Source organism: Epinephelus moara, chromosome 13 (genome assembly GCF_006386435.1).
Source record: "Epinephelus moara isolate mb chromosome 13, YSFRI_EMoa_1.0, whole genome shotgun sequence".
Taxonomy (NCBI): Eukaryota; Metazoa; Chordata; class Actinopteri; order Perciformes; family Serranidae; genus Epinephelus; species Epinephelus moara.
In genome coordinates, this window is record NC_065518.1 from 13,643,201 (window position 1) to 13,659,673 (window position 16,473).

General features: G+C 41.0%; 2 protein-coding genes across 3 annotated transcripts; both read right to left on the minus strand.

Annotated features, from left to right (window-relative positions):
* Positions 1-4,949: 4,949 nt before the first annotated feature.
* bub3 (BUB3 mitotic checkpoint protein) lies at positions 4,950-11,277 on the minus strand. 2 transcript variants are annotated; one of them, XM_050060755.1, is made up of 8 exons: positions 11,103-11,277; positions 9,903-10,097; positions 9,747-9,816; positions 9,477-9,628; positions 8,691-8,849; positions 7,572-7,749; positions 7,130-7,346; positions 4,950-5,385 (listed from the first exon to the last, which is right to left on the minus strand). In XM_050060755.1, exons 2-8 carry the CDS (start codon positions 10,095-10,097, stop codon positions 5,376-5,378), a joined length of 981 nt encoding a protein of 326 aa, XP_049916712.1. In that variant the 5' UTR covers positions 11,103-11,277; the 3' UTR covers positions 4,950-5,375. The 2 variants fall into 2 exon arrangements, with proteins under 2 accessions (XP_049916712.1, XP_049916713.1); XM_050060756.1 differs by lacking the exon at positions 4,950-5,385 and having other exon boundaries at positions 7,126-7,346.
* Positions 11,278-11,726: 449 nt separating this feature from the next.
* On the minus strand, positions 11,727-14,549 carry hmx3b (H6 family homeobox 3b). The gene is made up of 2 exons (XM_050060758.1): positions 13,961-14,549; positions 11,727-13,678 (listed from the first exon to the last, which is right to left on the minus strand). The coding sequence occupies exons 1-2, from the start codon at positions 14,238-14,240 to the stop codon at positions 13,086-13,088; spliced, it is 873 nt and encodes a 290-aa protein (XP_049916715.1). The 5' UTR covers positions 14,241-14,549; the 3' UTR covers positions 11,727-13,085.
* Positions 14,550-16,473: the final 1,924 nt, after the last annotated feature.

Genomic DNA, 16,473 nt, shown 5'->3' on the forward strand with positions numbered 1-16,473 from the left:
TGGTTGTAGTTTGGGTGTTCTTCTGTTGGAAAAGGGGTTTATTTTGTGTGTAGTTTTGATTATCCACGGATAAGTTTTAATTGCTTTTATAATATTGCTGTGAGGGACCGTGAATTTCCGTGAAGTTCACCTGTAGTTATATGAAAGCGAACTTGGATGTTACATTTCTACAGTTTTATTGCTGTATGGATTAAACAAAACTGATAGCATGCTTTTATTGACCTTCAGATGTGCTTGTTGGTGTTTTGTTTTTTTGCAGACTTAATAGACAGACGTGAGAGTGGTATTAAGCATGTCTAACTCTTGGCAAGGAAGCGAATAAAAAAGGAAAAAACACTGGATTGTCCACTGAGGAGGTCATCCTGTTGAGTTTAGAGCTAGCCAAAAAGACAAAGCAGGATAAACTAGAAGAGGATGTTCACTGCTATAATCTGCAACCTGAGATATGTCCTTTTTATTAATCTTGTGTAAAGCAATTACTTTGACTATATGAAGTAAACTTTGTTAGAAACAAGTAGGCCTATCTATGGTTGACACACATCCATCCATCCATCCATCCATCCATCCATCCATCCATCCATCCATGGGTCGTGGGGGCAGCAGGCCAAGCAAAGCACCCCAGACATCCCTCTCCCCAGCAACACTTTCCAGCTCCTCCTGGGGGACCCCGAGGCGTTCCCAGGCCAAATGAGATATGTAATCCCTCCAGTGTGTTCTGGGTCTGCCCCGGGGCCTCCTACCAGTGGGACGTACCCAGAACACCTCTAACGGGAGGCGCCCAGGAGGCATCCTGATCAGATGCCCGAACCACCTCAACTGACCCCTTTCAACGCAAAGGAGCAGCGGATCTATTCCGAGCTCCCTCTGGATGTCCTTGGTCCTTACCCTATCTCTAAAGCTGAGCCCAGACACCCCACGGAGGAAACTCATTTCGGACGCTTGTATCCGTGATCTCATTCCTTCGGTCACCACCCAAAGCTCATGACCATAGGTGAGGGTTGGGACGTAGTTGGACCAGTAAACTGAAAGCTCTCTCTTCACCTTGACGGTCCGGCCAGTGTCCGCATCACTGCGCCAAACCGCCGATCCATCTCTCTTGAACAAGACCCCGAGATACTCCCTGGCTTAAGGCAGTAACTCACTCCCAACACGGTTGACACACAAGACAACGAAAAAAAGACCCCAAAAAATCTTAAATCCTTACTGAGACAAGATCATTTTCTGCTGCTTGGAAAGTTGGAAAGCCTTGCAATTTAACAACTAATTTTTGGTGTGTAAATATTGGTAGTGTTAGAAAATTAAATCATGCTGCTGTTTGATTCTTAATATACTGAGCAGCTTCATCTTCATGACTAATGAAGAGGAACCAGCATTGTTGCATGGTGCCACCATGTCTTGAAACAGAAGACAAACCATAGTACAGAATGCTGTCAACATTTTCCTGATGCATCATGTGATTTCCCCACTTCTACACAGCTCATGAAGGATGGTATCATTAGCTTGATATAATATTAGAAGCCGGTCCTGAGAGATAAGGTGTCTGGTTGAAGGTCATCCGTGCCCTCTTGAGTGAACATAAGAGCCTTTTGTGGTCGGGTTAAATGCACATGACAGGCTGTTGGAGCACAATCACCCATTTTAATTGTCATGTAACGGTTTCATGTAGAGCCAAACTGTCTGCAACACTTCAGCGGTTGGAAACCAGAGCCTGGCCACACAACCACAGATGTGGTTAGCTGTGCCTCTGCTGAAGACACAGAAAAAAAGGAGGGAGATCTGTGGAGACAGGCTTGGAGGAAGATGCTGATAGATAATGAAACAGATTTATCTACTGCGTTTCGTTAAGTTAAAGGCCTGTGTAAATCCTTTAGGGTGCTGAATAAACATGACTTCTTTGGCAATCTGTGTGTTGTTACAGACATATACAATTTTCTTCAATACACCTGAGAAATTAGCTGCTAAATTACATTTTCAGCTAAACAATACAGACAAGAAAACCTTAACAGCTTCAATGGCCACTCAAAGAACTCAATTTTCCAATTTAGCGGAAGCCAAAGATGACAGGAAACAAGGTAATTCACTGTAGCCCCAACAACAAACCCCCCGGCCGCTCTCCGCCTGCTTCGTGGGCTGTAATTATGTCCCAAACTGAATGCCATTTCATATTAAGCTGCAGTCATAATCTAACGTCAAAGACGGGCTCATTATCAACAATCATGGGAATTAGTTACATCATTTAACCAATCCCAACTAATCATTTCCAGGATACCGCAGAAGCAGATAGAGCCATTAGAAAAAATTGGAGCTCTTAAATAGAATAATTGACATCTATATCTCCTCTGCTGCTTCGGCTGAAGGGCTGCAGAAATTGCATTAGTTGCGATTTAAAATCTGAACTGAGGGAAAAAGACATCACTTATACTTTTGCAGGGCACTGCTGCGTTTGGCCGTTCCCATTCATGTAATGCTGAATACTGCGTTTAAAAAGGTCTGCGTCCCATCCGACTCTGTCACCAGTGTAACAACTTGCAAAACAGCAGCAGATGGATTCAGCGATAACGATGGAAAAAGTATTAAACCACTGAAACATCTCTGCTATCACCCTTTATCTTCTATGATAATACAATTAGTAGAATATTTAGGCATAAAAAAGCAGTGTGCAAGATTTAGGGGCATATAGTGGCATCTAGTGGTGAGGATTGCAAATTACAACCAGCTGAAACTTCTCCTGGTTAGGATTCTTTCAGCGTTGATTGTTCAGGAGGTTTTTACCAGGAGCCAGGAGGTCTCTTACTCTCCAAAACAAATGGCTCAGGTGACTTAAACCAGTAGAAATACTGAAAAAAGCAAGTTCACGTCACACTAGCCCAGCACCTGCTAATGTGTGCTAACATTTTTTCTCTGATAATTTTAGATCCAGACATTCATAAAGTTTCTACCAGAGGCCTGTACTATGAAGCCGGATTTGAAGTTAGCCAGGTAACTTAGGGGTTAACTCTGGGTATTCAGTACTACAAAGCTGGTTCTTTTTACCGGGATAAATCACCATGGTAATTTATGTTGAACAGCTAACCTGCTGCAAAAAAGTTAACTTCAGAGTATCGGATCACAGACTGTCAGCATCCCGACATCTGACCAATCAGATCACTGAAGAAAAAAGTATCCATGACAAAAGTCTGGAGTGACCGGTAAAAAAAGAGTAGCCTATACTGTATATTATTATAGGTCAGTATAATCATTTCATTGCTTCAAACAAACACAGAGATAGTTTACAACACTAAACACATGATTTTAGCAGGATTTGAACTTATGCAAAGTTTATTTTCGTCCACAGTGATAGTGCTGCTTTTTTTTTTTTTTTTTTTTGCTGTTTTACACTCTGATTCCATCACTGCATTTTAAAATGACCAGACACGTCAAACTACATGATGCAAACTAGGTTAAAACAGATAATATTTTATTAGTAAAATAATCCACATACTGTTAATTGGCTCCTGTTATTATAAATGCAACATTTGGGTCAGATAGACCTCATCAGTCATTAACCAGGCTACTTTTCCACTCTACTTCAGCAGCAGAAACAGTCTGGTGTTACTTTAAAGTGTTTTATGTGACATATTCAGAGTAGTTTCATCATCATTCAACTAAACAGCAAATAATACTCTATACTAATATCACATAGGTCCATAGCCCAGTTATACCTGCATGTAATTTAAATTTTGGCAGATGGTGTATTTTTGGATAGTATTATCAGTTTCCACATTTTTTTGTCATACAATTACATAGAGTATTACTGTCCTGCAGTCGCAGGCACTTTCGGTACTGTTTCATATGATATGAAGTAACCTACTTCATTCATGGTTCTGATGATGTCACTCATAATTAACACCCCCACCTCTTTCACATGACCACACTCGTAGCTGGATAGGAAAACCCAGAACTGACCGAACTAGTTGATAACCAGCTCTGTAGTACCAGTTATCCAGATGGCTAACATTAGGATTAGTCAAACCAGATAATGAGAAGATATCCTGGGTAAGTTGAACTGGCTTCGTAGTACAGGCCTCAGGAGCTGAATTATCCACAGAGGTCTCCTCCTCTCCAAAGTAAACAGATCGGGTCAGTTAAACCAGTAAAAATTAATGAAATGAAATGAAGCAGTTTCACCCTAAAAAAAATATTAGTGTTTTTCCGATGCTGCTCATCGCAGAGGGGCTGCTAACCACAAATGGCAACGCACAAACATGAATGGCCCTATCTAAAGCCAGTGTTTGGTTTGTCTGCTCTGGGCTACTGTACAAACATGGTGGTGCAACATGGCAGACTCCATAGACAAGGACCTGTTTGCTATGTAGATATAAACGACTCATTCTAAGGTATCGAAAACACAATTCTGATTTATAGGTGATTATACAATAATATATCCCCCTAAATCCTGCACACTGGACCTTTAACATTTCTATCTCCATATATATTTCTTAATAAACAAGTTAAGAACAATCCCACCACTGCAGTGAAACCGTAACGATGGATAGCACTCAGTTCTGCAGTGTTTCCACCCTGATAAACCTTAATTAACTCTTAGGATAATGCACCTTTAAAAGTAAGAGAAATCTCAAAATGAGCACCATGACCATTTTATTTTAGCGTTGAACCTCTCCTCCCCTCTGTTGGCTCGATGCAGCCAGGTCATCAAGTTTAGCAGTTTTCCCCCAGTTTCCCCCAATAATAAAGCAGGACCTGGTTTAGGCCGCAGACCTCTGATGTCTATCAACACAGGTCACTGTCTGAGGGCAAGTGGAGCCCTCGGCAAGACGAGTTGGATCATCGCTTTCCCTCAACACATCACCAAGAGAACAGCCTCTTCTGCCCCTGACACATTCCTGGCATTTCTCAGATTTGCTTTCGCAGGTAGTACATGTGACAAAACTGAACACTGTGGGTCAAAACTTGAGATAAAAATGTTTTATTAACAGTCAAAGTGTCACACTTGTATTAGTGCTAAGAGACTGATCTGAGGACAGCTTCAGTATGATATTAAATGAAACTCCATCATTTGCAGTGAACGAAACTGATCATAAAATCAACAATTTGTATTCAATGACTCCAAAATGACCAAACAATAAGCCAGAAGGTTCGTTTAAAAATAGTTTTAGTCAAGAAAAGTGGTAGTTGCTTTTTAGAACAAACATGAAACAACAAAATATTTAACAAGAGCCACAAAAGAGAGGAAACGTTTACTTACAAGAAAGACAAACTGGTTTTGGAATGGAAAGAAATGCGACAAACAATATGGCAATGGTACACTGGATGCCAGCAGATAACCCAAACGTGATAAAGGCTTCAAACGCAGAGAGAACCATTCGAAGGCAGACTCAGGTTGATCTGAAAACCAAAAACAGGAGAGAACGGATTCAATCAACTCAGGAGAAAACACAAGTTATGTCCTATTCATTAAGGTTCAGTACAGTGTGAGCAAAACAAAGATCTGCTAAAATAGATGTTTATTACACTTGGAACAACCAGAAGAAGAGGCCTATTTCCTATTTTCAAAAGTCACTGTGACATAAGTGGGAACATTTTGTATTGACATTACAGCTAAATTCAACCTTCACAAAACATGAGTCAACCCTCACAATTCTCTCTATGGGAAACCTGGTAAACGATGTGCTACTGAACTCCTGTTCGAGTGGTCTGACTCACCTGATGCAGACTGCGGCTATAAGCCTGACGTAGGTCGGCTGATTTAGGCTGGCATTCTGCCTTCCTTCCGCTACCTGCGTGTTAACGTTTCCTTTGCTATGCGAAACAACAACTCCACGCTAACAACTCACATGCTGAAAATGGCAGGCTTTGATGAAGAGTTGGATGCTGATCCATTTTTGACATGGCACGTGTCAGTGAAATGTACTTAACAAATGTACCGATCTGTTCCTCACATGAGCTCCTGTGATATCGTCTTAATAACGTTCTGCAAGAGCTGCATACAGCCAGCAAATCGTTGTGGTTTTAATGGGTCCAGTGTAGGCCTGCCCTCTAATAGGCGACCAAAAATTAGTCGACGAGAGAGGTCATTAGTCGGCAAGATGTCATTGGTTGCTTAGTCATGATACTCTCAGAAAAGGCACAAGAGTAGTGCTCAATGCCCGACCTCACTTTTTCCAGGTGGTTAAAGACACAGCATGTGTACGCTCCCTAATTTCCAGGGCTGGTACCTGCAGTTATTCCACAGGCTAGTTAATAACATGTCGGGCAGGAAATCCAAAGTGTGGGATCATTTTGAGAAGGTGAAGGACGAACCCAAGGTGATATGTAAACTCATCTTCATTGGTCGACTACAAACATGACGTATCATCTGAAACATGGAAGTAGCTACATGCCCATTAGCCCACAGCGTCATTAACAGGCGGCTCGCTCAGTGTGTGACGTGCACTTGTAGATAAAATATAGGCCTATATTAATGAAGGTTCATTAGTACGGTTTTGTATTTCTCTGTAATGTAGCACAGTGTTAACAATGTTACTGATACTATTCTTTCTCACACCTTCAACTCAAACCATTGTGTTGCCCCGCCCAAAATATATCGTTTAAAAATTCAATTAATATTGTAGATAGATCAAACCAGAGTGTTTTTCCCCTGTGGCAGAGTGATAATCTGTAATTCCAGACCTTTCTTTAACACTGATACCTACAGTGGAGATAAGTCTGGCTACTAGACCACTGCTACTGTTTGAGTGGAATGTTTCTTACCACAGACTACATACAGACAATCATACATTTTTAAATGGTATTATTACAGTTCCGGGTCAAACACTGATTTAGTTTCACAAAGGTAGTATTTATTACACGGCTATTGTCGTGGATTACATTACACTGTAGAGCAGGTTTCTATCTGTCTGGCTACAGAGTGTATATTTATGGCAGCATGGACACACAAACTGCTGGGAGGATTTTCAAGTTCTCATCTGTCTATCTTTCAACCGTCGGATATTGAAAAGTGGACGGACGGAGATACAGATCAGCATTATGCCGCAGCTGGACGTGCTCCTTGTAAATGCAGCTGCTCACAGATTCAGTGAGTAGCGAACGGTTACACTGAGTGAGGACACGAGAGGTGAGGGAGACTCACTTGGGTTTTGTCTCGGCATCTGTGACTTGGCGGATGAAGATGGCGTCCTCTGGGTGGCTGATGTCGCCCTTCTCGTGCATGTATGAAGAGGCGATTGCAAGCATGGTGCCGTCGTTGTTGAAGGCCAGTGAGGCGATGCTGGTCGGGTACCTGTGGAACTGACACAGGCGCTTCTTGTTGAACGGGTCCCAGATGTTCACAAAGCCGTCTGAGCCACCTGGAAGAAGGAGAGGCTCAAGGTCAACCTCAAAAGATTTAGGCCGTGTTACTGCTGAGATATGGATCTGTAATAACTGTGTGTTCATCATGCAACCTTGGCAGCTCAATGCTAAAGGTCATAAGAAAATCCATGAGCTTTATAAAAATAAAATTATTACAGAGACAAACTAAATGTAGGAGGAAACAAATAATCTTTTGTCAAGTACCAACTAGCCGGTCGTACCTGTGGCAAAGGTGTTATGAATACTGTGAAATGAGATGGCATTGACAGGGTAAACATGCTCGATTCCCTCCTCCTTCAGCCTGTGGCATTTGAAGGCATACTTCTTCTTCTGAACCTCTTGGCTCGGGTCCAGGTACTCCACAGCTACACGTCCCTCGATTGAACTCAAGACGTAGCCCTGGAGCCAAGACAGAAAATATGAAGTTACAATCCAACTTAGTTTCATGAACACAGGAATCCATATCTGACACAAGGCTGTCCGAGGAGTAAATTATCTGGTAAGTATTAAAGGGTACGTTTGATATTTATAACCTTGGCACTATTTTCCCATGTTTTGGCGACAAAATCTTTCAATTTGTGTCCTCTAAAAGAACTTGTTTTTGCTACTGACATGTTTGGGTTACTATTTTAAGTGTCTGACTACTTATGGAAAAGATCCCTGCAGAGATGCACCTTTTTGAAGAGTAAGATCCTTTTTAGTTTAACCAGAAACAGCTCTGAAAATTGCTATCACCAAACCCACCAGACACCAAACAAATAAACAGTAAGTGTAGTGTGTGAAGAGCCAGCACATCTTTACATCTAACTGGATGAATTAAGAGTTTGTTTCAACCAAACCAAAGCTGGTGGCTGTCAGAACAGTTGAAAGATGAATGAAGATGTTTAATTGTGTTTCTTTCAACTGTGAAGTGCGTTTTACAGTAACAGAGTTTGGTGGGTTTGCACATAGCAATTTTGGGTCTGTTTATGGTTAAACAAAATTATCTTACTACTTACCGAAAAGGTATATCTCTAGATCATCTTGTCAGACACCTTGAATATTAATCTGAACATGTCAGTGGCAAAAACAAGCACTTTTAGTGGACGTAAATTGACAGTCTGAACCCGTATGATTACAACGCAGCCTGTTTTGCTGGTGCTGGCTGCAGAGGTGTCACTCAATACTGGACCAGTTTCCAAAAATGTTGTTCCCATTAGCTACTTAGACTACTTAAAAACATTGGAACATAGGGTCCAGATTGAAAAATACTAAACTTACCCTTTAACTGTTGTCTGTATCTTTCAGTAGAGCTGTGCACACTTTAATTGATAAAAAGTCACTTCTAATTCAAAGTGTACCTGTTTGTTGGGGAAGGCTCTAATGCAGCGAGTCTGATACTTGAGACTGGACTCTCTTCTTTGCTGTACGTAGCCCATGTTCCTCAAATCCCACACCAGGACTCGTCTTCCAGCTGTGCCAACGATCAGCCTATCTCCAGCCACAGAGAGGGTGTACACCTTTCACAAAGGCAAAAGAGACAAGATAAATTAAAAGGAAGACACAACACTGGCAATGAAGTCTTACTTACAACCTACACAAACAAACACATGAAACAATGAATGAGTCACAATGAAATAAGACCTTCTTCACCAATGTAATATATAATTATTTGACAAACAAAATAACAAGGTCTTAATTTTATTTTTTTAGGTATTCAGGCCAACGTCCAATTTAATAACGTGCTTATTTAAGTGCTTTCTGGAACACTATACATCTTTGATGGCTACATCTATCTGCACTTGTGATAGGTGTTACTGAAAATGCATTAACTTAAGCAAAGAAGTATTCTTTTCTACTGGCTTGTACTTCTTCATGTTATGTCCTTCCCACATATCTTGTTTCTTCAAAGAATATATTAAATTAACAAAGCGGGAAGCTCTAAAAAATCCATGTCATTGTGACTTTAATATCATCTTATTTGGATTTAGATGTTAACCCTGGGACAGAAAACAGACACAGAGAAACGTGTAGGCTGTAGGTTCCTTAGGTGTTCCTGCAATAAAGTCACTCATATAATCTTGCACACATTTAATACATTGTTACACAATATTATACAACAGCATACTGTGTCTTTTTTGCTCTACCTTTTCAGGCTGAGTAAAGGTGCCAGCATTACAGGGTGTCCTTGGGTCCCACAGCCGAACCGATCTGTCCCAGCTACCCGTTACCATGACATTAACTTCTGGGCAGTATTCCACACAACGAATGGGGGCATCGTGTGTTCCAACTATTGTATCTGTTTAGGGATAATATTAAAGACCAACATCAATAAACACATACAGCAAATTTATTGCACAGTTAAAAAGATCTGCAACAGGTGCCCGAAACCTTTTATCAGTACTCTTGTGACATACCTTGGTCTGTGTTCAAATCGTGAGTTTTTAATTGTGCATCTAAACCTCCACTCCAAGAATGTGTCGGGTCCTGCAAATAAAAAAAGGAATGTTATCTGTGTGTGCCAGATGGCCGTGAGGAACCTAAGCAAATGTAAAAAAAAATCTGCGACCTACATAAAAAGCACAGTCAAGAACTGGAGCTGTGTGCTGGTACTTCATCCGCATGGTGTTCCCTCCGACATCATAGAGACGGACGGTGCAGTCCCAGGAGGAAACCAGCAGGAACTGGGCTGTGCTAGGGCTGAACTTGACAGCAGAGATGCTGTCCTCTGGTCCCTGGTTTAGCTTGTACTCGTTCGAGCCTGTCATCTGCAAAGAGGAAACATATTAAGGCTAAAGTTAACTTTAATGAGACCTAGTTGATGCACAGTGACATGGTTAAATACAACAGTGCTTTAATAAAAAACAAGATACAGAGGTGGGCACAACATCAACACCTTACAATGAGTAAACTATCTCAACACCACAAACCAGAGCTTCAAATATGTCCACAGAGTTTAATCAAAACCACTCTGACAGCTACAACATTAAGTTTACATAATGTGCATCAGGGAAGCAATAATTAATTGCAGAGAGATGCACTTATTCCTGCAGGTATTATTATATTATGCATCACCTGTTACATTATATTACTGGTATAAATTAATTCAAAACAAGATAAGCAGGAACGAAACCACTGCTGCCACTGACTTAACAGATCAGTGACTATAAAGTTCAGGATTTTTGACTGCTTAATATAAATGAACATTCAATTATCTTGATCTAAATGTTAAATTAAAACCATAATCACACAGATTTGTAGCTGTATGAGGTTTGCTTTTAGCTAAAACAAAGAAAAAGTCATTTTATGTTTTGAATAATAGCAGATGGCTCCCTGCTAATTTCCAACTAAAGCATCTGATTGCGATCATTTCAGCGAGATATAAAGACATACGGGTCATCATGTTTTGCCTGTCAAAGTTACTGTACATATTCAAGAGAGTAAGCAACGGTGGCTCAATAGCTTCTCAGCTTGTTGTTAGCCTAGCTTATTGACAGCAGTTGCGTATTTAGCCAACTAGCGTAAGTGAGTACTTAGCTTGCTAAGCTAACATATAAGCTTAATAACATGGCTTTCTGTTGCGAGGCTGGTTGAAGGTTAAACAACACATATATTTTATTTCACACTGACAACTCGACTCTTTCCGTTACATCCAGAAATTATACCGAGCCCACCACTACTGCCACCGGTGTTTGCTAACGCTAGCTTGTAGCGTTAACGGTCAAGCTAACGCAGGCTACAAGCTCCGGTGTTGGTCGTTTCACGTTACTTACCGCTTTAGTTTGGTGTGGTTCACACGCGACTTGCTATTTCCCCTAAGAAGTTGATTATTGTTGCTTGGTTTATAGTAAAATATGAAATATATAACGTGGAAAGTACAAAGCAATGTGGCTGCGTGAGGTTAGCTCCCCTCCAAGTAGCCGCTGATGCTCCGGAGGACGCTGATTGGTTGAGACGAATATTCGAGTTCCCGCCTGCGATATGATTGGTTGATTTAACCTTCACGGATACTTCCGGTGTCTCAGCCCAGGTCACGTGACACAGGACTGCTCTCTCTTCCTGACAGTATGGATGTGTTTTCGGTAGGCTATGCAATGAGTCTCTCATGTAAGATACAATGCAAATATTATTTTAAGATATATATATATATGTATATACCATAATTATATTAAAATCTGTCTATGGTACGATTAGTGTAGCTTTTTTAAAATAACGAAAAAATGAATATATAGCCTATATATATGTTTTGTTTTTTAATTGAATTTTATTTTATTTTATTTTATTTTTTTGCCAGGAGAACTTTGCCCAAATCGATCAACTCTAGTAGAATAACAGTCTCTTATAGGCCAGCATGTCATAAGCTAGCCTACTTCAAGCTATTTGTCATAACATCAGGGGTGTAGATTTCTTTTCAACATTTGGGAGGACACATATGAAATGGGGAGGTATGAGGGTCCTCTGCCAGAATATTTTGAACATCAAATACCTAATTTCCTGCATTTCGGTAAATTGTAATGCACCAATTTGAGCCTTTTCTGCACCAATTTATATTGTCTTTAATTTTGTCGAAGTAGAAGTCCTCTAAAGTTGAATGTTTTTACTGGGGGGAACAAATGTACATGTTCTAAACGCAAAAATGTCCCCTGTCTCCCTCTGAAAAATCTACGCCTATGTGAAAATTTAAGGACTATTTAATCCCTTGATTTTGCCTTTTAATTGTGACCATGGAATATATAGGCTCGCCTATTGTTATCTGCACAGTTATTGGTTATTTATGCAGCAAAAACAAAAGGCCTTTAGCAGGAGATTAAATTGGAAGTAGTTAAAATAGTCTGTGTCTGAAAATGCAACAATTCCAGAATAATACTTTCCCAGATCACGAGATTTAAAAAAAGACACCCACCATAATCTAACGATTGAAATTATCCAATTTTAGTATTTTATTTTGGAGGGCACGCTTATCCCTGCAGACCCTCATAATCGGAAACAAGTGTTTGAAAACCGAGATCTTTAAAACACGACAGCTTAATTTCCCATGTACATCACAGTTATATGAAGGATACACTTCTTTTTGGAACGAAATCTTTACTGAGTGTGAGACCATATAATATACAGCATTTCAATAACAATATCAGAGAAAAAACATACACAAAAACAGAGGCTATTTTTGGCTCTTGCATGGCTTTTAAATTACCGGCAAAACATTGCGTCATAAAAACACTTGCCTATCACCTGCAGTTTGTCGGGGATTTATTTTTTTAAGGATCACATGATTGTCCTCACTATTACAAAGAGAAAAAAATGATCTTTTTTTGTCTGTAAAAATGAACTACAGCCTAGGTGACGGAGGCTGGCAGCCTAATGTGAAGCCACAGTATTGCACAATATTGGAAAATATCAAAATATTAAATTCCACATGTTCTGCTACAAACACTGACACAAATCTCTGTAAAATACATATGGACAGTCAACCCTGTTCAAAACATTTTTTTCCCCTCAAATTGAATACATTAAAATATATCCACCTACTTTTGAGCATTGAACAATTTCACCAGTAATAATAATAATTTTAGATTGGAGCCGTAGAGACTTGCGCTTCAGCAGGATGAACGATGGTTACATATAATAATAATAATAATAATAATAATAATAATAATAACATTGTGACTCTACAAAATATACAAAATTTATTTTTTTCCAATGTTGGTCACTCTCATTTAAAAACATATGTACAGCGCGTCATGCCACAGTCAGTGTTAAACAGGCCTCAGCAGTGGGACCGGGTGGGAATAGTACATGTGATGGGGGAAAGCCAGGAGCGACTGGCTGCCCGGTGAGTTTGCAGCGGGGCCCCCGGCCGTTTCCGGGGCTCCGTTCTCGTGGTAAAGTATCGGAACCCGCACAATCCTCTGCGCCGCCGCGTGGCTTAGGTTGGCCGCCTCCAGCTCCGCGGCCAGCTGCCGTTTCCACTTATTCCTCCGGTTCTGAAACCAGATCTTCACCTGCGTCTCCGTCAGGTGCAGGGACGCGGCCAGGCCTGCCCGCTCCGAGCTGCTCAGGTAGCGCTTGATGTCGAAGGTGGACTCCAGCTGGAAGACCTGACTCCTGGAAAACACCGTGCGCGTCTTCTTCTTCCGACACGGCTTCCTCTCGGAGTCCAGCTCGTCCGTTTTCCGCCTCCAGTCGTCCTCCTGGTCTATTTCTTTCTTTGGCTCCTCAGAGTCACTGTCATCCAGCGCGATGTCGTCGTCGGCGCTTTCCTCTTTGGCATCTTGGTCACTTTTTGGGAGATCTGGGGAGCGCCTGTCCGGAGTCGGTGATGCTTCCCTTAGGTTGGCCTTCTCAGACCCTGCAGGAAAATAGAAATAGTATTCAAATTTGATCCTTTTTTGCCTTTGATTTTAATTTATTCTAGACATTCAGTTGATTTATTTCCCCCCTTTGTTGTATTATTTATAATTAATAGATTGTTTATGGACATAATTATTTTTTCCAAAATGTACATGCGTAATTTTAAATCCTACATTTCTCATTATCTGACACAATAGGCCTCTTGCTGTAAAATTAATCTTAATTCTGTTTCCCCCCTCACCAAAACACAACATTTCTTTATAGAGTCAATAATATTTACCTCCAGTCCTCAGATGAGTCCCGAGTGTGTATGGGTACCACCAGGTAGACGCTCTCTCCAAATACTGCGCCGATAGTCCAATTCTCTGTGTGGGCAACTCAAACCGAGGGAAAGACAAGTCACCGAGCCGAGAGAAGAAGCTGCCCTCAAACACTCCTTTGGATGAGCCGAGGAACGTTTTCGGCTTCGTGGGTTTGTCTTCGATGTTCAGCAGGTTCTTGATGGAGAACGGCGAGTCCTTTGCGGGTTGGCGAGTCTCTTGCGCATCAGAGTCTGCCATCACCGTTCACTGTCCGATGTGGATCACCATCAAAACTTATCAAGAGGACAAAAAACACTTGAAAAAGATGATCTTACTGTCTGAGTTAAAACTATGCGAGAGAAAAAGGAGAAGGGAAAAGTGGCCAGATGCCTCCTGATCAGACTGAGAGCTCACTGCGTCAAACTTGCGCCGGATTGTAATGATGGAATAATAAATGCCATCCGAGTTAAAACGCGCTCGGTCTCTGCTATTGGGCAGGTACAATAGCAAATGGGATTTGAGATGAAACCGCGAGGGGCTGTGACGAGAATAGACTCCAAAGAAAAAAGGCCGCGCAAGCGTTTTGGCTCCGGGCTCAACAGTACGCACCCACTTACCATCCAATTAGATTAAAGAGGAGAATGTCTCGGGGTTTTTTGGGGGGCGTGCACGAGCCGCAATCACCTGTCAGTAAATTGAATAAACGGTCCGGGGATTATCACACCTCAACGTGGAGCTGGAAAGGGCTTTGGCACAAATATTACGCAAATTACGCACATTTTACGCACTAATGTAAAGCATCAAAAACATATAAAACACACAACAAAAACGCTTAAAAGCAGCATTACAGGAAGATTTATTATATTCTAACATTTATTTAATGACTCTATTTGTGACTGAACTCCGTGACTTGCTGATGATCAACCTCATTCATGTGTTATTTCAGTTCCACCTGTGTGCAGCAGGAAAGCAATATGTACCTGCGTTTCTCCTGTAACCAGAGCTCATTGACTTCAGTGTAATTTTATGAGCCAGGAAGTGCTACAGGCGGACATCAAATTGAATGCTTACCGCTGTGATAAAGGCTTTTCAAATCAGCTTGGTACAAAAGCCTGCAAAGCCACGGGGGCAGCAGGTGATGTAATGCACGAGGATGACACAACAAGTCTTGTCTCTGTCACGTATTACAATAAAGCCGGTGCTTGGATGCAGCAAATTATATTAGTATGTGCAATGAGACATTAATGTGATCATGTGTGATCAGATTAGATGATAATTGTCATGAGATAAAGACACAAAATGAACAGGAGGGAGATTTGAAAACCCTCACACTGCTTTTCTCTTAAGATGGAGGCAACTATGAGACTTCAGTGGGGATTTCTGAATCAATAACAGGCCTCTGGAATGTGTTTTAATGTAGAAAAACTTAAAGTAAAACCCAAAAAATATGCCTGTCACACAGCCTTTGGATAGATGTTTTTATTTTTATCTATGATGTCACATTTGACTCTGATACATGCAGCCAAACATGAAAAAAAGTACAAAAAATATAACATGAGATGCGTTTGAGATTCATAATTTAAACCAAACCTGAAGCAGATGCAGAGACCTAATCAAATCAATTGGATTTGCTCAACCTGCAAACATGCAGCCTGTCCTTTTAGCCCACTGAGCGCTCTCCAGCTCTAAAGGACAGCACTGTGTTTTGTGAAAAGCTACTTGAATCCCCGCATAATTAGAGGTCTCATAGCTGTGTTAAAGATGGGGGCGGAGAAAGAGGCTGGTTGAGCTGCGTGTGCCGATGCAAAGTGAAAAGCAGATAGCTGTGTTTTCATCAGATTATGTTCATTAAAAAGGGGGACTCGCACAATGGACGGAGCAAGTCAGAGTGGATGAGAGGAGGGGGGGACAAAGCGCAGTCAATTAGTGTTGCAAACGGCAGGAGGACTCTGTTTCAGTTTTGTTTTAGGGATTTTGGAAATGTGTGCTTACATTTTGTTCTGACCGTCTTCATGAACCTGCCATGTTTTTATCTTAATATATCACTTATAATAGACCACTCATGTCAGATTATTAGTCCTATCACAGGGGCGGAGCCAGAGGGAGGTCCAGCCCAAACCTACAGGGTTTGTTCCCCTGGGGGATTTTATTTCCCCATTTACAGCAGCTATATGACCTTATTTTCAAGTAATATCAGATCATAGAAAGCCTAAAAATATGCAAAACATTGGCAAAAACCTGATAGTTGCCATGGAAAAAAAAATCTTCCTGCTCTTTCTGAATATTGACGATGACTAATTTTCCACTCCTGCCACCTAAAGAGGCCAACTTGACTGATGTTACTGTTTTTAAATTGCATAACATAACTAGGGTAGAAATTTAAACAGCATTTCAAATTCCAAAATTGACCCTTTCACTAAGTCCCGCCCAGATTTCCTTCATTTTCAGGCTGGTTTTGTGGATTTGGAGCTAAATGTTGTGCCTGGGGCAC